Genomic DNA, 25,855 nt, shown 5'->3' on the forward strand with positions numbered 1-25,855 from the left:
ACATTTGGCAAAAGCTCCTTGCCTTATATCAGCAAGGGCAATTACAAAATAAAAGTAATTCATGCTGAAGTTGAAACAATCAGCCAAATAGGTTGTGTTACAAAAGTTAGAGTGGTTTAAAACAGTGTATATTACAATCTTCACATGAAACTTTAAAACAATACAATAATATCAGGTAAACTCTGGTTGTTAAAAGCCAATGGACAGTACCCTAAAACAGTCCATGAGAATCCTAGTGAGGTTTGAGAAGTCCAAATGTGAAAGTGCCCACCAGTCTATGTACTGTACAATCTAATAAAGTGATGATCAATGTCCTTGAAGTTGTGTCTGGAAAAAGGCAAGTCCACAAAATGGTAACTCCACAATCCAGGTTAGTGGTTGTTGTATTTAGTGTTTGTCCATTATTTAACTCCACAATCCAGATTAGTGGTTGTTGTATTTAGTGTTTGTCCATTATTTCTTCTTCTTCTTCTTCCTCATTTTTACTGGAAAATCACGCTAATCATTGCATTACTGCCATCTACTGATAACTTGGATCAGAGATTTTCGCTCCTCCAGGGGTGTATTTCGTCTAACAATTTTTGAAGGAGACAAAATTAATACAACTAAAATTGTACTTCAAGTTTTTCGAGTCCTTTGTTCTTAACGTGACAGCCCCATATGCGTAACCTATGCAGTCTGAGCCGGAAAGAGAATTGATAAGTTCATCTCTCGGGTCTTCGGGTTTGAGTCGTTCGTTCATCACAGCCTCATAAGCTAAACCTATGCAGTCTGAGGGAAAAAGACTCATTAATAATATAATAACCAACTCTTTAGTTTACTATCTTTGTTACCACATTCAATGTTATGGAAAAGAACCATCATGGGAGAAATTCAAACATTTATAAACTGTTAGAAATAAAAAGCTACATTTGAGACCAGAAAAGCATAGTGTAACTGTAAGAGTAAATACTACTAATAATAATAATAATTATGCACCCATTTTTAAGGAAGGTTGTAAATTAACTAATTTCTCTATCCAATGCTGACACGTCACGTGTAAAAAAGAACGAATGACTCAAACCCAAAGACTCGAGAGATGAACTAATCAATTCTTTTTTCGGCTCTGACTGCATAGGCTTAGCTTATGAGGCTGTCACGTGATGAATGAACGACTAAAAACCCAAAGACTGCATTGGTTTGCATATATGGGGTTGTAAAGTGATGAAATAACGACTCCAACCTGAAGACTTGTCAAATATAAGAGGTGAGGTGAGCTAATAATTTTTTTCTGTTTCTTATACCATTATAGTTTTGTATTGTTTGTAGTGTGATCAGCGTTTGCATAAATAGTAGATGCGTTGGGGAAGTAGCATGTAACATTTTAATTATATATTTTTTGCTAAAGTGAACGAAATGAACAAAATGAAACGAAAAAAGATTCTTTCATTTTGCTGAATGAGACTCAGTAAAACTAGTCAGTAAAAGTCAGTAAAGAGTCAGTAAAACAATCCAAACTTCCCATTACAAGGTCGCACCGCGACGGTGCTCATGTCCATTGTAGGTGTTACTACAGTGTTGCCAAGTCCACGGTTTTCCTGTGGAATTGGGCTACTTTATCACTGTTGTCGCGGGTTGAAGCGACCCCAATAACTTGTATTTTAGCCCCCGAAACACGATTTTTACTGGGGGACCCCCTCAAAATGTGGTTAGTTTGGGCTAGTTTTGGACTATTTCTGGGTAGCAATTAAACCTGGAAAACCGTCAAGCAAGTAACGTTTTATTGCTAACATAGCGCCTAATAGAAAAATACATTGGCATCATCTGTATTAAAGAGAAAATAATCACTTCATCCGATGTTTAAGAGAATAAAATAGCCTTGACAGCCTTACTTACTGGAGTTCCACAACTATTGACTTGGTTCTCACTCACTGGACTAGTGTGTATGTGTAGTTGATGTAAAAGAGGACAGCAAGCATTTGGACCAAAGCACTATAAAGCAAGGGAGGGGAGACTCAACATGTTTGTAAATTTAAAACAGAATTTTGCCCCGTTTTTGTTGTTTTACTACCTACACAATTATTAAAAGTATAAAGCATTGTTATTTGAAACACACAGCATGGTTTTTAATCACATTTTGACTCCAGGACTCCTAACCCCCCCCACCCGGATTTCCGACTATGCATTCCTCTTTCCCCTCCATATCAGAACCAAAAGCTCAACGAGTGCTATGTGTTCAGCTCATCTGGTTTAACTTCCAGCACCATACATCAGCTTTCCTTTTAATTACAATATTTAATTGTTTGGAAATGTAGGATACTAATTGTTAAAAATTTGCAAGCAAACATTTTCTCCAGTCTCGCTTGACAAAAGACTTCAGATGTCCAGCAGTTTGTGATCGTCAGTGTCAGATTCTCTTTTTCATGACTGGTCATACATTTTCAATAGGAGACAGATCTGGACTGATCTAGCACATTCACTCTGTGTCTACGAAACAACACCATTGTAGCACATGCAGAATGAGACCTGACATTGGCATTGTCTTGATCAAATAACCATGCATGTCCCATGAAAGATGCCATCTTGATGGCAGTATATGTCTGTACAATTCCAATATATGCATCTATGTGAATGTTGCCTTAGCTCATATGCCAGTCACCCATGCCGTTTGCTCTGCTGCACCCATATACCATGACAGATGCTTGCTTTTGCATCTGTTGTTGAAGACAGTCTGTATGGTCCATTTGGTCATTCGGAACTGAGATCTTGACATCCATTTTTCCCAGAAATAAGCTGAAATGTGGACCTATCTGACCACACATATCTGAGATGAGCTATGGCCCAGAGAACCACATGACACCACTGCATAAAAGTGATGTATAACTTTCTCCTAGAGTAACAGAGATTCAAGTTGCATTTATTAATGCAGCGGCAGACTGTTAAGTGACATCATGTGGCTATATTTAACACCGCAGCTTTGTAAACACGCTAGCCGAGCAAGCAACTGAAACAATTACTATAAGGACCTTCTCAAATCAGAAACCGTGGATGGACAGAACAATCCGTGCTGCGGTAAACAAATGCACTGCCGCATACATACTGCCGTTTTTTTGTCGGGGAATGAGTGAGTTCGTGGTATGGTGTTATGCTTTCGGATTAGGAGTAAGAGAAATCTGATTCTGATACAGAGAACGAACAGAGTCTCATTTTAAGCTCAATGACTCCCGACGCATGTGGCAGGGACTGAGGAACATCTGTGCCTTTGGAAATAAATCCTCTGCAGAGGTGAGAGCTGATCCATTGCTGGCTGACAAGTTAAACTCTTTCTACCGCCGCTTTGAAAACAATCGAGACAGCCCGAGTCTGCCGATCAGCACGTCTGGTAGCAGCAGTCAAAGCAGCAATAATCATGTAATCACCGTGTCGGAGAACGAGGTTCAGAGGACCCTAAAGCGAGTGAACATCAGGAAAGCATCCAGACCTGATGGGATTTCTGGCCGTGTTCTCAGGTCCTGCACTGATCAACTCGCTGGTTTGTTTATTTACATCTTTAATGAGTCCCTTGCTGCCTTGGTGGTTCCCACCCCCTTTAAAAAAAATCTGTCATCATCCGTGCCTAAGAACAATAAACCCTCTTGTCTGAATGACTATCGCCTAGTTGCCCTCACATCAATACTCATAAAGGTCTTTGAGAGACTGGTAAAGAACTACATTTGCTCCACCATCCCTGATACTTTGGACCCTCTTCAGTTTGCCTATTGCCCCAATAGATCCAGTGAAGACGCCATATCTCTCACGTCCGGCACTCTTCTCTCATGCACATTGACAGCAACAACGGGAACTATGTAAGGCTGCTATTTATCGACTATAGCTCAGTTTCAATACTATAGTCCCCAGCAAGCTAGCTTCTAAACTCATAGACCTCGGTCTTAACATTTCACTCTGCGACTGGACTCAAGACTTCCTCACCGGCAGACCTCAAGTGGTGAAAGTAGGCCAGTTCACCTCCAGCTCCATCACCCTGAACCTAGGAGCCCCACAGGGCTGTGTCCTGAGCCCCCTGCTCTACTCTCCCTACAGACATGACTGCATGTCTTCCCACAGCTCCACATCTATTATCAAATTTGCTGATGATACTGTGGTTCTGGGCCTCATTTCCAATAATAATAAGACTGCATACCTGGATGAGGTAGAAAAACTTACATCATGGTGCCAGGACAATTGTCTCTCTCTGAATGTGATCAAAACTAAAGAGCTGATTGTTCACTTCAGGGAGAGACAGCAGTGGCCCTACACTCCCCTTAAGATCACTGGGATCCCTGTGGACAGGGTGAGCAATTTCAAGTACCATGGTGTTAACATCTCCGAGGACCTGACTTGGACTACCCACATTCAAACTAGTTCACATATGTAGAGTTAAGTATTGTATCATCTGCGACAGCTGAGGAAATTCAGGGTCTCACCAGCAATCCTGAAAACTTTCTACTCAAGTACCATAGAAAGTGTATTAACTCAGTGTTTCTCAGTGTGGTATGGGAACAGCTCCAGTCAAGACTGCAAAGCCCTGCAGAGAGTTGTGCACTTAGCTGAGCGCATCTCAGGGTCTGCTCTTCCCTCCCTGCAGGACATCTACCTCAAATGCTGCAAAAGCAGAGCTGTTAAAATCATCAAGGACTCAAACCACCCTAGGAACTGATGTTTCCACTTTGCTGCCATCTGGCAAGTGCTTCTTTAGCCTGATGACAAAAACTGAGAGACTTCCCACAGGCCATCAGACTCTTAAACTCAAACTCAGCCTCTCAACATCAACATGACTCCACTTAATAACCAGTATGATATTCATTATTCTCTACCTCATATTGACAGTGTCACTTGCACACAGCACTTTCTGGTATTTTTTTCATTTTTTTTTTCCTCTGTTTGTATTGCTGCTACATGACAACCATGTACAAACTGTTTGCACATTTGTCTCTTGTAAATACGTGTGTATCTTAATATTTAAGTCTACAGTATACTTCCATGCACATTTTAGTTTATATTTTATTCTTATATTTTTATTGTTTACTTTTATTTCATTCTTTCCTACCTACAGTCATGGCCAAAAGTTTTGAGAATTACATAAATATTGGAAATTGGAAAAGCTGCTGCTTAAGTTTTTATAATAGCAATTTGCATATACTCCAGAATGTTAAATTAACTTAATCCCAAAAAAACCTTTCCACTGCATTTCATTGCTGTCATTAAAGGACCTGCTGAGATCATTTCAGTAATCATCTTGTTAACTCAGGTGAGAATGTTGACGAGCACAAGGCTGGAGATCATTATGTCGGGCTGATTGGGTTAGAATGGCAGACTTGACATGTTAAAAGGAGGGTGATGCTTGAAATCATTGTTCTTCCATTGTTAACCATGGTGACCTGCAAAGAAATGCGTGCAGCCATCATTGCGTTGCATAAAAATGGCTTCACAGGCAAGGATATTGTGGCTACTAAGATTGCACCTAAATCAACAATTTATAGGTTCATCAAGAACTTCAAGGAAAGAGGTTCAATTCTTGTAAAGAAGGCTTCAGGGCGTCCAAGAAAGTCCAGCAAGCGCCAGGTTCGTCTCCTAAAGAGGATTCAGCTGCGGGATCGGAGTGCCACCAGTGCAGAGCTTGCTCAGGAATGGCAGCAGGCAGGTGTGAGCGCATCTGCACGCACAGTGAGGCGAAGACTTTTGGAAGATGGCCTGGTGTCAAGAAGGGCAGCAAAGAAGCCACTTCTCTCCAAAAAAAACATCAGGGACAGATTGATCTTCTCCAGAAAGTATAGTGAATGGAATGCTGAGGACTGGGCCAAAGTCATATTCTCTGATGAAGCCCCTTTCCGATTGTTTGGGGCATATGGAAAAAGGCTTGTCCGGAGAAGAAAAGGTGAGCGCTACCATCAGTCCTGTGTCATGCCAAGAGTAAAGCATCCTGACGCCATTCATGTGTGGGGTTGCTTCTCATCCAAGGGAGTGGGCTCACTCACAATTCTGCCCAAAAACACAGCCATGAATAAAGAATGGTACCAAAACACCCTCCAACAGCAACTTCTTCCAACAACCCAACAACAGTTTGGTGAATAACAATGCATTTTCCAGCACGTTGGAGCACCGTGCCATAAGGCAAAAGTGATAACTAAGTGGCTCGGGGACCAGAATGTTGAAATTTTGGGTCCATGGCCTGGAAACTCCCCAGATCTTAATCCCATTGAGAACTTGTGGTCAATCCTCAAGAGGCGGGTGGACAAACAAAAACCCACTAATTCTGACAAACTCCAAGAAGTTATTATAAAAGACTGGGTTGCTATCAGTCAGGATTTGGCCCAGAAGTTGATTGAAAGCATGCCCAGTCGAATTGCAGAGGTCCTGAAAAAGAAGGGCCAACACTGCAAATACTGACTCTTTGCATAAATGTCATGTAATTGTCGATAAAAGCCTTTGAAACGTATGAAGTGCTTGTAATTATATTTCAGTACATCACAGAAACAGCTGAAACAAAGATCTAAAAGCAGTTTAGCAGCAAACTTTTTGAAAACTAATATTTATGTAATTCTCAAAACTTTTGGCCACGACTGTATATTTATGTATATTTTCCTCTGTGTTGTATTCTTTAATAATTGCACTGTCCATGGAGTGGACCTGACTCACACTTCACTGCTGGTTATATATTCTCTATATAATCATGTATGTGAATAAAAATCTTGAATTTACTTGCCTTCACTAAGCTTGAGAAAGTTTTATTTACATGATTGTAGTAACAGTTTTTGTTGTTGTAATGAAATTATTGTTATCAGGATTTGAAATTAACTTTTTCACTGACCAGCCAATTTGGCAAAAAATTTTCAAGTTACCAGCCATTCATAACTTCTACTAGGCACAAAAAAAAAAAAAAAAAAAAAACATTACCTACGTCACAGCTTCATGTATAAATCAAAGACTATAGAATACTTAACGGTACTTTGTAGAAATATAATTATTACAAAATCTGAATATCTTTTCAGATTGAATATCTTCGTTTTCAGCACACATTTCAGCCTTTAAACCATTTTTAAGGAAAGGGACGAGTCAAAAGTATCAATTATCACATTAATTTAAACAATTATTACCAATCTATTATTATATTAATTTAATAACATAAATATATTATGTCTTAATTGTTTAGATTTTGAAAATCCATTAGCATTAGCGTCTTGTCGATCCACTGTTTGCTGCATAAAAATATCGGTCGATTTTCGCAATGGTCTGCACAAAAACAGCAGAAGGGTTTATTGAAAATGCTAATTCATCCTCTGCCAGCTGGAGTCACATTAGGAGCAGCAGAATATAGCAGTTTCCATGGTAACGGCTCTTCAGCACAGCAGCTGACTTTGAAATGTGCAACGTTCATATTTATTCAAGAAAATCATAGCTTTTTGAAGTTTAGTTGTCACAAGCTATAATGCAACTAAATGTAAGATGTCTGTGGGATCAAAGTGTATGATACCAGGAGAGTTCAGCTGGACAGTAAGAAAATGACAGGCAGAGAGTGTCTGAGTTTTCAGTCATTTTCTGAGTCTTCAATGCAAAGGAAACCAGTGTGCCATTATTTGTTGCGTAGTGAAGTATGTTAAATTAAGCAAGGTATGCTCTATTAGGCTTTATTTAATATATCATGATGACTCTCAAGTTCAGTATTTGCGCTAAATCTGCACAGATTTGGCTTACATTATCTTCCTCAATAGTAACCTGCCAAATTGGCTATAGTGATTTGAAAACGTTACCTGCCACAGCTGATTTTTACCCAGTTTTGGCAGATGTTAATTTCAAACCCTGATTATTACTACTACTACTACTACTACTACTACTACTACTACTAATATTTTCAGTCATGGTGGCAGCTTCTAGTTTCAAAGAAAAATAATGTTTCTAACATCTTTGCAGCAGTAGTTTTTATAGGTCAATAGCAATTATTCCTTTCATAATGGAATTTACTAACTATAAATGCATTCAAAATGCATTAAAAACTAAAATAGCTGTGAGTTGGCTGTGAGTTATGGGTTTCGGCTGTGTAGTTAAGACTAGGCTGATCGCAGTCTCATTTTCATCCATGACATAATTGTAAATGCTTGAAATGGCCCAGCTTGAATTTATACATTTACTGTATATCGATGAATAAAGTCAAGTCCTGCCCTATAATTTTTCACATTCTAAAAGCTGTTTCACTCTGAAATATGTCATAATACATAAATCAAGTCAGCCATAACTTATGTAACATGAGTTTAAGTTTGCTGAGTAGGACACTAATTATGAGATGTTGTGAAATCAAAAGTGAAAATGGCTTGATGCAATAGAGGTTTGCTTTTGTTACATTTAAAATGACATTGCAGTGACACTTTATAATATCTGTCATTTATTAATCCTTAACAAATATTAAATTATGCTTTAACAGATATTAACAGATCATTAGTTAATATATGTATTCACATAGCTAGAAATATGAGATAATATTCTTGTTAATGTTTAATAATGAACTTACTAAACATTGATGACTAACATATGATTATTTAATGTAAATTGAAATGCTTACAAATGTCATTAAACTTTCAGTTCATGTAATCTCAAATTTGTTGGTCTTTGTTTGTTGTGTAGACCTCTATTTACACATTTAATTAACAATTTATTTATTTATTTATTTATTTATTCATTTTTATGATTTCGCAGTAGCCAATCTAAAGTGGAAACTATACATCATTTGCAAATGTTTATTAATGTTTACTAATCCATTAATACCGTTATGAGCAGTCATCTCAATGGCAAAAACTGTCTCAAAAGACATGAATTTACCCTATTCACACATCTTAACAAATATTTTATTAATCGTTTGTTCAATCTTTATTTTGATGGTCCCTTTTGAATGCATAACAATAAATAATGTTGCAGCTACATGTCTACTAACTCACATTAGAGTCTCCCAACAGATGTTCTACTGACTATAAGTAACTTTGCAAGTACATGTCAACTTACTCTTACCCTAAACCTACAGTACCAGTCTACTAATATTTTACTAACACTCTAATGAGAGTTAGTAGACATGTAGGTGCAATGTTACAGACATGTAGGTTCAAGTGTTTATTGCCTTAATACTCACATTACTACTACTCTTCAGGATATTCCTTGACTCATAATTAAACAGGGGAAAAAATCATGTTTTAAAATAAAATACTTGTTAATTTATTCAAACAATATAATGTAACAGACTGAACAATGTTCCCTTATTATAATCAAATTGACCTTGAAATTGACCTTTACACTGTTGACCCTTTAACCAACCCTTAAACCGACCCATACCACCAAACCTGTCCCTAACCTTACCCAAATCACACCTCAATAGCAGCAAAAAAAATTAATCATTTTAGAACATTTTTAACTTACATGAAATAATGATTTGTTTGAACATTATCTAATGTTTAATAAGTGTATTCTCACGTTTCTAACTCATTGAATATATATTAACTAATGATCCATTAAACATTATATAGTATTTGTTAATGATTTATTAAATTAAAGTTATTATAAAGTGTTACCGACATTTTTACTGATACTGAAAAACAACAGTGTTTAGTCGGACTCTGCCCATTTTGGACTCATACTGAACTCGGACACGACTCGGACTCAAACCCAACACTAATAAATAAAGCAGTAAAACATGTCTCTTATGTGACAGTGTCACATATTGAAACAGACATCACAAAAGTCAATTATCATCATAAAAATCCACACAATGAACTACAAAGAGAAATGACTAACACATCCATGTGAATATGTGCTGAATATCATATACAGTATATTACTGTTCTTATGTTTAATATTTGATTGATTGATTGATTGATTGATTGATTGATTGATTGATTGATTGATTGATTGATTGATTGATTGATGCACTGAAGTCCTAATGTGGCAGTGTCAATGTTCTGTAGGGTGGAGCAGCTGACAACAATCTGGCATACAACATCGCTCAACCCTTTGTGATCTAAAGACCTGAGTCAGCAAAGTCCACACCACAGATGTTTTACATTGCTTCCTTGCTTCATGGGCATATTGCTCGTGATTTACTAAGAATATTTTCCCCACATGCAAATAGGTTAGATGCACCCATATTTAAATTAGGCTTTTGCATTTGGTAACTGTCAAATGTAACCATAAAAATCATTTACAGCTTGAACTATATATATATCATTGGACTATATATATATATATATATATACATTTTTTTTTTTCAATTTATTAATTTGATTTTTATTTATTAAACTGGTGAGGTGATATAACATCAAAATTGCAAAGCACATGTTAATATCACCTAAATTTTGAATTTTCAAAAGAGTAAATACAGTATTATTTACAATTCACTGTACCACAGATTTATCTTAATTTCAGACCAGTGCACACATTAAAGTACATTAAATCTTTCAGCGAATTCTGGAGATGAGATGCAAACAAGAGACAGGGTACATTATTCAATAAAGATAAACAGACGGGTACAATAACACCATGAGTTATAAATGCTGCATTAAAACTAAATAAAACACTAGTAACAACACAAATCTAAAAACATCAGTCCACAAAACTAAACTTATACTGAATCTCACAAATGCTGATATTCAGATGCAATGACAAAATTAAAGAGCATAAAATTCAGTAAAAGTTGAGGTAAGATTTTGTCATCTATGGTCACAAAAAAAAAAAATATATATATATATATATATATATATATATATATATATATATATATATATATATATATATATATATATATATATATATATATATATATAACATGTTTATGTTTAAAACAGTTTTATGATGTGTACTTTGTGTGACGGTCAAAAATCAGTAATCCTCAATAGACAACGCAAGTAGATCAGCTTAGTTTTTATGAATGCTATCAAGCTTGCACGAACCTGCAGTAATTCAGGGTGTTTGTTTATTGTGTGATATAGTTGATTTTATTATTATTAGAGTCATTAAAGCAGTATCATGAATAATGGATGCCTGGGCATAAAGGCAAACTAATAAAACAGTTTAGGAAGAGACTAGCATTTGCTAGCAGGACTTAGAAATGGTGATGGATCAATCAGCATAAAACTGATGATGAAATGATGCTGTTTATTGAACTTAGTGAAAAAAGGCCAGTTTAAAATGTAGTGTCCATAATGGCATAAACAGTGGCTTGAAATCCCCCTTCCTGGGGAGAAGTGTTCCCACGTGTTTAAGCCATTGTAACAGGCACAAAAACATTTGCCAATCATCTCTGATGCATGTTAAAAGCAAATTACACAAAAGCAGATGGTGTTTAATGGATCACATGTGATTGAAATTTTGGCTAAGTCAGTCTGTAAGCTGCGGAAGGCCCAGATTTTGTTTAAGTTAATTGTGAAGGATGATGCTTTCTTGTTAAATATGCTGTGAAGCACCACATGCTGCTGTTAAATATTAACATCTCCTCTCGCTGACTTCACAATGAATAGGCGAGTTTGAATTTGAATTAGGAGACACCAGGTAATATTGTGTACTACTTTCACATTTCCACTCATTTGAAAAACGGTTGAGTCTAAAACTTCAAACTAATTTGCTTATAAAGTTTATTCAGATTGTTGCTCCGCAATGACAGTAGTTTACCTTTTTACACTTTTACACTTAAAAACATTAGAGCCATATAGTTACCTTTTTCCTATGAAGTCATAATAATACAGGTGCTTATTATCATCACTGTTACTTTCAGTGATGCTTCTGATCATTGAATTACTGATAAATATTGATAGGTCAGTTTTGCAACTGTGAATAAGTTTGTATTATTCTTTTTCGAGTTATAATGTCAGGCACACTTGAGAGTTCAGTTTGGTTTAGATACGTTCATTTATGCAGTGGCTTTTGGATCAGTGCTAAGTAAGTATACTGTTTCAAACAATTCAGTCCGACTGGGTTCACCCTTTTTACTGACAAGAACCAGTTCAAAAGAAAAATGTGTTCATGAACTATATACATCACTACTTGCCAGAATACTCATAACACTGACAGTGTTTTACTTTTATTTTGTACTTTCTAAGCTTGATGATCATAAAAATTCAACATTTAAGTGCAAATGACTTTTATTTTTATTAATCCCATCCATTACAATCTCCTAGTGGCCAAATTTATTTTATTTTGAATTAGCCACCAATTCACCTTTTTGTCTGATCTGCTTAAAACCCTCAGATAATATAAATAATTTATACTTTACAAATGCATACAAGGAATTAAATATGTCTGACTCTAATGCAGTTGAAAGCAATGGATTTCCCTGCAGGATGAAAAACCATGCTAAAGAGGTATCCAGTGTACTAAAAAAGTGACACCAAAGGGTCTTGACCAAGCATCCATATGTGACGAGTTGGGAGTGGAAACATGTTGGCAGAAGGTACTGCTTTCTCCCCAGTTGTTTGAAACAGCAGACTGTGAAAATATTAGGAACATCGCAAACCCATCAGTGCATGGAGAACACTAGTAGGCTTTGAACCAAGAGTCACATGGGGAATATAAGAGGACATACATTGAAATGGAAAAAGGATGTTAGATATTATCTACTTTTCCAGAAAACATTGGTAAAGTACTTGAAAAAAATAATAATTAAAAATGTTGTGTGTCTCTCACAACCTTGAGTGTCTCTTGTCTACCTCAGAAAGTTTTCAGGCTGAACTATGAATAATAGCTGAACAACATCTTGATAATAAATATTTCAGTAACAGAGCTGTTTAGCCTAATTTATTTACACAGTATCTGCCATCTTGACTTTGCAAGTGATCACTGTAAATGCAGAATGCACTGTAAATGCAATATATATACAGGTCCTTCTCAAAAAATTAGCATATTGTGAAAAAGTTCATTATTTTCCATAATGTAATGATAAAAATTAAACTTTCATATATTTTAGATTCATTGCACACCAACTGAAATATTTCAGGTCTTTTATTGTTTTAATACTGATGATTTTGGCATACAGCTCATGAAAACCCAAAATTCCTATCTCAAAAAATTAGCATATCATGAAAAGGTTCTCTAAACGAGCTATTAACCTAATCATCTGAATCAACTAATTAACTCTAAACACCTGCAAAAGATTCCTGAGGCTTTTAAAAACTCCCAGCCTGGTTCATTACTCAAAACCGCAATCGTGGGTGAGACTGCCGACCTGTCTGTTGTCCAGAAGGCCATCATTGACACCCTCAAGCGAGAGGGTAAGACACAGAAAGAAATTTCTGAACGAATAGGCTGTTCCCAGAGTGCTGTATCAAGGCACCTCAGTGGGAAGTCTGTGGGAAGGAAAAAGTGTGGCAAAAAACGCTGCACAACGAGAAGAGGTGACCGGACCCTGAGGAAGATTGTGGAGAAGGACCGATTACAGACCTTGGGGGACCTGCGGAAGCAGTGGACTGAGTCTGGAGTAGAAACATCCAGAGCCACCGTGCACAGGTGTGTGCTTTTGAACCAGAAACAGCGGCAGAGGCGCCTGACCTGGGCTACAGAGAAGCAGCACTGGACTGTTGCTCAGTGGTCCAAAGTACTTTTTTCGGATGAAAGCAAATTTTGCATGTCATTCGGAAATCAAGGTGCCAGAGTCTGGAGGAAGACTGGGGAGAAGGAAATGCCAAAATGCCTGAAGTCCAGTGTCAAGTACCCACAGTCAGTGATGGTCTGGGGTGCCATGTCAGCTGCTGGTGTTGGTCCACTGTGTTTTATCAAGGGCAGGGTCAATGCAGCTAGCTATCAGGAGGTTTTGGAGCACTTCATGCTTCCATCTGCTGAAAAGCTTTATGGAGATGAAGATTTCGTTTTTCAGCACGACCTGGCACCTGCTCACAGTGCCAAAACCACTGGTAAATGGTTTACTGACCATGGTATTACTGTGCTCAATTGGCCTGCCAACTCTCCTGACCTGTACCCCATAGAGAATCTGTGGGATATTGTGAAGAGAAAGTTGAGAGACGCAAGACCCAACACTCTGGATGAGCTTAAGGCCGCTATCGAAGCATCCTGGGCCTCCATAACACCTCAGCAGTGCCACAGGCTGATTGCCTCCATGCCACGCCGCATTGAAGCAGTCATTTCTGCAAAAGGATTCCCGACCAAGTATTGAGTGCATAACTGAACATAATTATTTGAAGGTTGACTTTTTTGTATTAAAAACACTTTTCTTTTATTGGTCGGATGAAATATGCTAATTTTTTGAGATAGGAATTTTGGGTTTTCATGAGCTGTATGCCAAAATCATCAGTATTAAAAACAATAAAAGACCTGAAATATTTCAGTTGGTGTGCAATGAATCTAAAATATATGAAAGTTAAATTTTTATCATTACATTATGGAAAATAATGAACTTTTTCACAATATGCAATTTTTTTGAGAAGGACCTGTATATATATATATATATATATCTATATATATATATATATATATATATATATATATATATATAGTAATTACGTTATTATATTTCTTGCTTATATGGTTGCACATTTTGAAATTTGTACGTTTGTACATGTTTTGGTTTTTATGGAATTATTTTTTAATGTGGTGTGCTTAACAACATAAAAAAAAAAATTATATATTTCAGTGTAATAATAATAACGCATGTTGACGCAATCATCTAATACCAATCTTTTCTAACTACCAAAATATTAAATATCACCCTGTCACTGTACAAATACCAAAAGTGCCCTATAATACCTGTTTACTGACACTGCTGGCAAGACCATTGTTTTCAATGAAAGCTTTGGCGTAAATTTAATTTTGTACATTCAATCAGCTAGGAGACTAAAATCACTAATTATATATATATTTTTTTTGTTCTTTTCATGGCGGCTCTATATACCTATACATATATTTCACAACTTTTATTATAGATTAATAAATCAATAATGTATTAGATTATTGATTAATAAAGACATATCTTCATGCTGTTCATTGCACAATACTATGTTATGATCTCAGAACACTTTTACCATTTTGTAAACTAACCATTACATTCCAAAAATATGTAGTGTGAGTCAAGTAAAAAGTACTTGTCCAAAAAAAAAACTACTTGAGTAAGAGTAAAAGAGTAGCTTATTTGAACTTGAATTAGCTTATTAAACATTTAGAAAAAAATTTACATACTGTAATTCACATTATCTTTTCTTGTTCCCTTTCAGTCGGTCACTCTCGATGTCACGTCGGTGACCGATGAATTGGGATATTGCTTCAATAGACCAATCTACTTCGAGTGTAAACTAAACAAGCCAATGCACATTGACATGCAGTTATTGCATCCAGCTGCCGCTGATCACAGCGTGAGTATAATGAGGCAGCAGGTGCAATGCATACCAGCTTTTCGCTTCGGAGCCTAGCGTTAGTATAATTCTGCTCAAACTGTGTCTAGCTGTGAACTACGAGTTCAGCATGCTCTTGGAAGCTTTGTGTGTTGACGAGACGGCACTTCAGCACTGGTCGTTCCCGAGTCGAGTGGGTTGCGCACTTCAGGCTGCACTACCCCCTGACGTGTTGCAAGCGGCCAATTCCCTGTGTGCCTCAGCACTAAAATAGCATTTTCTAAAGAGCAAATTTCTCTAAAAGAGCTTCACGGGTGCGTCCTTGTAAAGACAACAGATTTTCCTTATAAGGATGCCGTTTCACCCGTGCTTTTCTGGGTGTGGTCGTTACCTGGCAACAGGTGATGGTCACAATCAATAGCATGAGCAGTTGAGAACTACAGTGGTGGCAAACCCCGCAGGGAACCAACCCTCCGGGGACCATCACTCCTCTTGCACCTCCTATCCAGTGGAGCAACCCACGGAACGCGCTGGGCCCTTGTTACGCCCTTATTAGGGAGCAACAATGAAGGAGGAAAAAACGGTTTCGGCGGTTACAATACTCTTTATTTTCAGTCTCCATAACAAAGACTATCTCTCAAACTCTCGCAACGCCGATCAACATCACGGTCCTGGCCAGGGACCGATGTGACTGAAAGGAACGCTCCACGAGGAAGCCCAACAGGAAGCTCTTATCGATAGGCACACCTGTGCACCGGTGCACCCAATCCACCTGATTACCTCACAGCTCCGCAGCGCACCTGTAGGGGGAGCACAAACACACACCAGACACAGCAGAGAAGATAATACAAAGTACAGCCGTGACACCCCCCCACTTAAGAAAAGGAAACCAATAGGTTTCCGCCAACAATACTTAAACACTTAACCGCACCAACACATAACTTTAGTATAGGCCTATACATACACCTCACCAACAAAATCCTTCCCCCACATGGATCGAATTAAAAAAAAAAAAAACCTGTTAACTAGAAAATTTTACAGTTGAATTCTTTGACTTAAGCACTGGACAATTCGACTTCCAATGTCCTTTACCCAGACAATAATTGCAGTTATCATAGTCACTTGATGTTTTTTCCCAACACCGCCTGGCTGGGCCCACAGGGACAACGGAAGAATTCCCCCGTGTATGAACCTGCCGTTCACTAAATCTGTCAACATAGGGCTCATGAATAAGTTCCCAATCATCCACCAGCAGTGCAGCTTCTGAAGCAGTTTTAACCTGACGCTCCGCAACATAAGTAGCTACAATTTCAGGAAGTGTATTTTTGTATTGTTCAAAAAAAAATTAACTCTCTCAGCTTATCCATTGTTGTACTATCTGCCGCTGTACACCAACGATCAAACTGCACAGTCAATCCTCTTACGAACTCAACATTTGTTTCATTCAACTTTCGCTGTAACGTACGAAAGTGTTGCCGATAACTCTCTGGCACACGCTCATTTATTTTCAACACCGCCGCCTTAATGGCTTCCTAATTCTGGCTGTCAGCATCAGATAGTGTAGAATAGGCTTGTTGGGCTTTACCTGTTAAAACGCACTGAAGCAACATAGCACGTTCAACATTACTCCATTTACACGCTACTGCGACTCGCTCAAACAGGAGAAAAAAAATCTGCACCTCAGACTCATTAAACGGCGGTACCAAACGCAAATTATGTGCCACACTCAGTTTCGTCGAACCAATATCAAAATCTGCACCTACCGGCTTACCTTCGTGTAAATCTAGTCGACGCCTTTCAATCTCCAAACGCACCTTCTCACATTCCAAGCGGCGCTTCTCACACTCAGTATCACGTTGTATCATCAACAGCTCTTTCTGCTGCTCAAATGAAAGAGTGCTTAACTCCGGCAATGTAACAGTAGTCGGCGTCCACTCAGCTCTGGCGGACGGCGAAAGAGCAGTCGCACCAAGAGTGCTTAAATCAGGCAATGCAGCTAAATCAGGCAGCCTAGATTTTCTTCTCAATATTTTAAGATCACACAGCGCACTCTCAATAACTAATTTAATTCCGTCTTTTGACCTTTTCTGATTATAAGTTAGCTCAATTTTATAATGCGCAGCTAATTCTAATAATTGCTCTTTGGTCATTCCCTCTAATAATTCCTCCGATGGAGACTGAGAAAACGCTTCAATTACATCGGTGGCCATAATTACCGTTAATCACGCTTACAAAACACTCGCTCAACAAATATTCCACACCAAAAAACTACTTTTTTTTTTTTTACCTGACAAATCAGAATTTATTTTAAAGAAACTAAACCATCCGTTTAACCAAATAAACCCTAGTCTTCAGTTGGCCCAAGACCGGGTACTTACGCACTAACTCCCGTAAGTTTGGGAAGACGACCAATTGCCGAGTCGCCCCCCAAACCTCGGATGTGCTCCCGAGACAACTGCTCTAAGCCCCGAGCCAACCAAAAAATAACAAACAAAAAATAAAAAAACTACGTGCCCAAAGACACGTACTAACCCTACCCGGAAGGTTTGTTCTTCAAATGCTCCCAACAAATTATGTTATAGAACCTAACAAACTAATAGAGCGTTCCAACTTTATCAATTTACAAATAGGCGGATAAGATACAAATGTATTCAATTCAAACATCCTACCTTTTATCCTCCTTCAAAGACAACTGTCTTTCAACCAAAATTCGCACGAATCCATACCCAATTTTTATTCGACGAGCCCCCAGTTGTTACGCCCTTATTAGGGAGCAACAATGAAGGAGGAAAAAACGGTTTCGGTGGTTACAATACTCTTTATTTTCAGTCTCCATAACAAAGACTATCTCACAAACTCTCGCAACGCCGATCAACATCACGGTCCTGGCCAGGGACCGATGTGACTGAAAGGAACGCTCCACGAGGAAGCCCAACAGGAAGCTCTTATCGATAGGCACAGCTGTGCACCGGTGCACCCAATCCACCTGATTACCTCACAGCTCCGCAGCGCACCTGTAGGGGGAGCACAAACACACACCAGACACAGCAGAGAAGATAATACAAAGTACAGCCGTGACAGCCCTCTTCAAAGAGCATACCAGCGGTATCCAGTGGGCCTCACCCCGACCAGATGTCAACCTCAGCATCGGAGGGAGAGCTGTCCGATGAAGATTCGGCCGTGCTGCCACCCTCTGGGATAGTGGCAAAGCCTGAATCGGATCCGGAGATGACAGCTATGCCTTCCCGGGTCGCCAAGAGGGTAGGGCTTCAGTGGAAACCACCACCACGTCCCTTGAGGCGGGATGATTGGTTTCTCGAGGTGGCTCGAGCTGGTTCTCTGCACCCCGCCTTGGTGCATTTCTTCCCAGAAGTGCATGACGAGCATCGAAGGGGTATTCAGCGATTCCCCCGGTGAAGTGGGCGGTAGCAACGCAATTGTGTCTGGTTGAAATGAGGGATGCCGAAAAAGATAAGTTCCTAAATGCCATGTGTCTTAGACCGGCCTCTCCGGCGATGCAGGACCGAGTACTGCCCCCTGCGTCCGCCCCAGCTCCCGCGCTGCATCCACAGCAGCCACAGGCAAGGTTCTGAGGTCACTTTGTGCTGTTCACATTCCGGGTCTGCTCAACCATTCAGCCGACGAGCTGTCTCGAGCAATGCTCCCAGGAGAATGGCAACTCCATCCCCAGATGGTCAACCTGATGTGGAGACGTTTCGGAGCTGCTCAGGTAGACATGTTTGGTCTCCAGAAACCTCTCACTACCAGTTGTTCCGAGGGAACACTCGGCACGGATGCACTGGCACACAGTTGGCTGCGAGCCTTACGAAAATATGAGTTTCCCCAAGTGAGCCTTCTCGCAGAGACACTGTGCAAAGTCCAGGAGGACGAGGAAGGAGTCTTGCTAGTGGCGCCGTATTGGCCCACTCTGACCTGGTTCCTTGAACTAGTGCTCCTCGCGACAACCCCTCCTTGGCTGATTCCTCTGAGGAGGATCTACTGTTTCAGAGACGGGGCACTGTGTGGCACCCGCGTCCAGACCTTTGGTAGCTCCTTTTCTGATCCCTGGATGGGACGTGGAGGTTCTAGGTGACCTAGAAGCGACCTGAGGCAGCGAACACTATCACTTCAGCGAGAGCACCGTCTACGAGACACGCTTACGATTTGAAGTGGAACCTGTTCGTCAAGTTGTGTCCTCCCCATGGAGAAGACCCCCAAAGATGCCCGATAGCGGTTGTGCTTTCCTTTCTGCAGCAAGGGCTGGAGCGAAGGCTGTCTCCCTCCACCCTCAAGGTTCAGGTTGCTGCTATTGCTGTGTACCATGACCCCGTGAATGGGAAGTCTTTAGGTAAGCATGTCCTCGTCATCAAGTTCCTTAGAGGGACCAGGAGGTTAAATCCTTCCTGGCCCCCCTCTATACCCACTTGGGACCTGTTCCTGCTTGCACTTGGACTAGCTCGGTCGACGATTCGTGCCTAGAGTTTGGGCCGGCTGACTCCCAGGTAATCCTGAGGCCCCGGCCCGGCTACATGCCCAAGGTTCCCACTACACACTTTTAAGACCAAGTGGTGAACCTGCAAGCACTGCCCCTGGAGGAGGCAGACCCAGCCCTGGCTTTGCTCTGTCCCGTCCGAGCATTGAGATGCTATGCAGACCGGACACAAAGCTTCAGGACCTCAGACCAGCTGTTTGTCTGTTATGGAGGCTGGCAGAAGGGGAATGCCGTCTCTAAGCAGAGTATGACCCACTGGATTGTGGATGCGATCACCCTGGCTTATCAGGCACAGGGTGTGCTCTGCCTATTCAGGTTGCGAGCTCACTCAACTTGAAGTGTGGCATCCTCCCGGACGCTGGCTCGTGGCGCCTTGCTGATAGATATTTGTAGAGCTGTGGGCTGGGAGAATCGCTAGATTCTATAGCCTTCGTGTAGAGCCAGTATCCCCCTGTGTTCTCACCTCAAACGGGTAGCGGCACCGAGAGGCCCCAGTTAGTATTGACTTGCTAAAACTGCTCCAGAGTGTCCATACTGTAGACCCTGTTGAGATCCTCCATCACCCTTGGCAGCCGGACGCGGTGGAACATCCGGCGCCGGGTCCTTACGATGGATCCATGAGAACCATGGAAAGCTGGTTTCCATATTGAGACCTAAGCGGTATTCGTATGTGTATAGTCCATGGTATAGCCTTAGAGCCTGTGTTTCCTTGGAAGACTTCTGCCTTCCCAAGAGGGTTACAATCACCTCCAATTTCTCCATATACACCTAAATGGATACTATATGTGTATTTGCTCCTGAAAACTCCTACGGGAAGAATGGGGCTTCTGCAGCGTCCCTGTTCCAGGTGGAATGGGTGCGCTTTCCCGGTGTTATCCAGTCTCACCCAGTGAGGTAGTGCTTTCTCAATGGTCTCAATGGCTTTCTCAATTGCCGAGAGTCACAAGACCGATTACAAGCATGTAATGACCACAAACGGAGGAAAAATAGTAGAGTAAAAGTACAGATACATCACTTAAAATGTACTCAAGTAAAAGTACAGTAACTCTAGTTCTGCTGATTAACAGCACCTAGACCAGTACTAACCAGCATAACCCAGCCAATGGAAATTCCTGTTGGTCTGAGATGATCTTTTCAGCAGAGTTTTTCAAAACAGATTGGAGGAACTGACTGTGATTTGAAGTGAACTAGTATGAAGATTTTTGTGACATTTGAATAAGTGTACCAAATATCTTCACAAGGTTTAACAAAGTTACCTATTATGTATAATGAAGTTGCAAATTCTTGTCACGGAGAAAAAAATAAATAAATGTAAAAAAGAATCCACACTCAAAAGATGTCAGAGGGGTCCAATCTTTATTCTTATATGAATCTGTTCTTCTATTGAAAATCGTTTCCATAGCCTTTAATTGGCTTGCCATTATATATTTTTTAAAACAACCCAATTTGCTGTAATAATACCCAGATAAACCCAGCCCAGCCTTCCCGTTACTGCTTTTGAAATCGCTTGTATATTGATTGTTTCATATTCTTCTCTGAGTCTTTCTTTCCTCAATGTCCTGCATGCTTTGAAAAGAATCATTACGCCATTTTCTTGTTTCTTCTTTTTCTCTCTGTCATGGGGCCTTTTAAAAAGACAATAGTAACTCAACATAAAATAATAATAATAAATAAATAAATAAAACTATAACAAGTTCTCTTTCAAAAACACATTGAGCGGTCTTGATATATGACATCCACAGCCAGCTTCCTTCTAAAGCAGCATAGTGGAACTTTATAAGTGACTGATATAAAACGCTATATTGGCATGCACCAGATAAAATAATACTCTAACAGGCAAACCATAGCTGTCACACTTCGCTGCAGGAGAAACGAGAGAGCAACATGGAGTACAAGAAGAAAAAAAATAATAATTAATTAAGGAATCACAGGAACACCCCACAATGGGACCACAGAACATCCAACAAGTAGACCCGACAGCAACAAACTGAACAGACTAGGAATTTTATACAGGGGATAACTGGAGAAACACAGGTGTACGGGATGACTAATTAAAGGGAACACGGCACACCTGGGGGAAGGAAAACAACACAATGAGTCCAGGGGCATGACAATAGCACACACACACACACACACACATATATATATATAAGATTTAATTTAATTACAACGAATGCTGCCCCCCCCACCCCCCCCCCCCTCTCTCTCTTTTTTATGAAAGAAATATTTAAAGACAACATTCCTTGACTCAGAAGGCTAAATGCTATAATGTTACCTTAAAATTTGTCTAAAATGAGGTATCTTGAAAGGAAGTAATATACCTTAAAATATGATCTAGGTAGACAGCTCACTAGACAGTTTTAACCCTGTTGAACCCTACTTTATTTATTTATTTATTTACAGTAGATCTGAAACCCAACATGTTAGGTAAAAAACTTTTTTTTTTAAACATGCATGACATCTTTTGTATTATTAGTTCTAACAATATAGATATTTCGTAACATATAATATAAACAAGCAATATCACATGAGTAGCCATAGGTATGAGTTGGTTGTGTTTTATAAGGTGCTGTTGAAAGTTGTTTACAACCTTGTTTCATTCCCTCAAGCCCTTCAGACTCATAAGGACAGTTTCTTAACGCCATCTAATGGCATACGAATGTAACCAAAATCACTAACACAGAGCTCTTCTCAAAACCAAATGCTATTATTAAATACTACTACTATTATTTATATTAAATGGTTTTTTTTTTTTTTTTTTTTTTGTTTTTTGAACAATAATATTTAATAAACAACGTCATTACAAAATTTGCTTAGCAATTCAGTGAAGAGTACTAAGGCAGTGCTCTGATACAGCATTAAAATTATGAAAAAATATGAAGTAATGAAATTTTACCCTCAGCCAAAACTATTTGTCTCTGGAACAAATAAGAGATTAATGAGACCAAAGATTGACTGTTATACCAAAGACTAATTATAGCTCATGTTTAACCACTGTAGAGACATCAGAGCCAGAAGAAATTTCTAGAAGAGCTGGCCAAGATAAGGCTGCTCTCAGCAGGTTCATGAGCACTAAACTGCGGCGGATTCCCTGGAGCTCAGAAAGCAAATTTTTAAATAGGTGATATCTTTATAAACATATCTGAAGTTTAAACTACAAACTAAAAAAACTACAGTCGGTGACACAGTAACAGTAGTAATTGTGAAATTGTAGTGGATTTGGGCATCCGCCATAACACTCACTGTAAGAAATGCTGCAAGCAGAGTGATACAAACTGTAAAATGGTTCCCGTGGTGATACTGGGGAATGTCTTGCCAATCAAATTCGAGGACCAGAACAAACTGTTGTATAATATAATATAATACAATACAATACAATAGATATAAAAGTGAAAGTGACGTGACATACAGCCAAGTATGGTGACCCATAGTCGGAATTCGTGCTCTGCATTTAACCCATCCAAAGTGCACACACACACACACACACACACACACACACACACACACACCATGAACACACACCTGGAGCAGTGCACCATTTATGCTGCGGTGCCCAGGGAGCAGTCGGGGGTTCGGTGCGTTGCTTAAAGGCAACTCGGTCGTGGTATTGAGGGTGGAGAGAGCGCTGTACATTCATTCCCCCATCTAAAATTCCTGCCGGCCCAAGACTCAAACTCACAATCTTTGGATTACAAGTCTGACTCTCTAACCATTAGGCCACAACTTCCCTACGACTTTAGACAGACAGACAGACAGACAGACAGACAGACAGACAGACAGACAGACAGACAGACAGACAGACAGACAGACAGACTGACAGACAGGGAGAAAGACTGACAGACAGACAGACAGACTGACAGACAGACAGACAGACAGACAGACAGACAGACAGACAGACAGACAGACAGACAGACAGGATGATTCATAAAGAAGCATGATTATTATTCTATGTATTCTGTTTCTGTATGACTTTAGGAGATCAGTGACACTGAGATTATGGAGCTGGCCCACAGTTCCTTGGGAAGGATGACCGTTGTCAGGCAGATTTTCCCTCTGTGGAAAGACAGCAGCGTGAGCTGTATGAGAAACAACCACCGCATCTCCTCACTGCTCTGCAACCCTCAGGAGGGCTACCTGCATTCACTGGAGGTCAGTTACCATAGAAACCACATCATCATCATCAGGTTGCTAAAGCTTTATAGGAGATCAAATTTATATGAAGTCTCAAACCCATTACACCTCTTAAAACAAGTTAAGTTAAGATCAGTGATTTTCAACCTTTAAAGTTATGGGAACCCAGACTCTCAGTTAAAACAGTGTTTGTTTGCTTATTTTGCCTTTTATTGCTTATTTATTTGTTTTTGACTTGCCTTATTTTTAACTTGCGCGTTTTCACAATTATTATTTATTTATTTATTTATTGTAGTTTTGTAATTTTAGTTAGTTAAAAGTGTTTTATTGTGTGCATAGTTTTTTTTCTTTTTCATAATAGTTCATTTTTATGCATTCTCTGAGATGGTTTTAATTATTTAACTAATATTGCAATCAAAAGTTTGAAATAATACCTTTTTGTAATCAATTTAATTTTGAATGAAGTCTCTTATGATCACCAAGTCTGTGTTTATTAAAAATACAGTAAAAATGGTGATATTGTGAAATTAATTATGTGATGACAAAGCTGAATTTGCAGCAGGCATTACCATGGGCGTAGCTTGGGACTAAACATTTTGTTACATTTTAGATAGATTGTCAGATGTAGATGTCGATGCCATGCTTGATGACTCCACACCATGATAAACAGATAAAGGTGTTCTACATTTCTGTAGACCATTTACAGTGCACCCAAATTCTTATTTATTTTACGCAGAACAAAACCTAAAAAAAAAAAAATAGTTTTTATAATATAAACTGTTTTATCGACTAACTTGACTTTTTGCTTAACAAAAGCCACCTTTGAGATCGTGTTGACAGTCATGTTTATTGTGCATTATTTTCAAAATGTTTATTGCTAAGTTTAGTGTGGCAAAATAGAAGTGCAGCCATAATTCACGTGCAATGTATCTGGTTACCATGACAATAGCTTGTTAACCAGATATATTGCTTACTGCTGCTGTTCCAAGTTATCATAGTAAAATCAGTTGAATATAGTAAACAGAGTGTGAATTTGTAGAATGTATCATCTGGATGTATCATCTGGAGTCCTAAGCCTGGTGATACATGAAGCTGGGGCGAAGAAAGGTGACCTGACAGTTGTCTGGCTGGACTTGGCTAATGCTTACGGGTCCACCCTCTAATCAGGACAGCTCTGAAGTACTACCATATCCCAGATCACATCAGGGCGATGATCAGCAGCTACCTGGATGGAATCAAGCTTCATTTCAAAACGAAGGATTACATCAAACAGTGGCAGCATCTCGAGAGAGGGATTGTCACAGGATGTACAGTTTCCCCTTTCCTGTTTGTCATGGGCATGAACCTCATAATCAAAGCAGGTGAAAAGGAAACCAGTGGCCCAATGATGGACTCAGTGATCCGGCAACCAGCTATCAGTGGTTACATGGAAGACCTTACAATCACAACATCATCCAATGTACAGGCTAGGTGGGTCCTAACAAAGCTTGATGGAGTGGCAAAATGGGCCAGAATGACTTTTAAGCCATGAAAATCAAGGAGCTTGGTCATTAGGAAGGGTAAAATCTCCTTCAAGTACAATCTGGCCATACAAGGCAAGATAATCCCTTTCATCAAGTACAATCCCATAAAGTATCTGGGAAAGTGGTATGATGAGTCACTGAGGGACCACAACAACATCCACAGCACTGAGAAGCAAGCAGAGGGTTGGTTGAAGAAAACTGAAAATTCAGGACTCCCAGGGAAGTTTAAAGCATGGCTTTAAACAACATGGCCTGCTTCCCAGACTGATGTAGCTTATGACAGTGTACGAGCTTCCACTTACAGCATTGGAAGGAGTGGAACGTAAGATCAACTCACACCTCAGAAGGTGGCTGGGTATCCCTCCAGGCTTCACATCAGCCAG

The 25,855-nt window shown here is 39.5% G+C and overlaps 1 protein-coding gene across 3 annotated transcripts in view; it reads left to right on the top strand.

Moving 5' to 3' along the window:
* The window catches only part of LOC109110240 (glutamate receptor ionotropic, delta-1-like), a 443,260-nt gene that overhangs the window by 352,707 nt on the left and 64,698 nt on the right, over positions 1-25,855 (top strand). For all 3 annotated transcript variants that reach the window (XM_042767362.1, XM_042767361.1, XM_042767363.1), the window contains exon 6: positions 23,794-23,967. In XM_042767362.1, the coding sequence (XP_042623296.1) occupies positions 23,794-23,967 (174 nt within the window). The remainder of the gene's footprint in view (positions 1-23,793; positions 23,968-25,855) is intronic.

Source organism: Cyprinus carpio, chromosome A12 (genome assembly GCF_018340385.1).
Source record: "Cyprinus carpio isolate SPL01 chromosome A12, ASM1834038v1, whole genome shotgun sequence".
Lineage (NCBI taxonomy): Eukaryota > Metazoa > Chordata > Actinopteri > Cypriniformes > Cyprinidae > Cyprinus > Cyprinus carpio.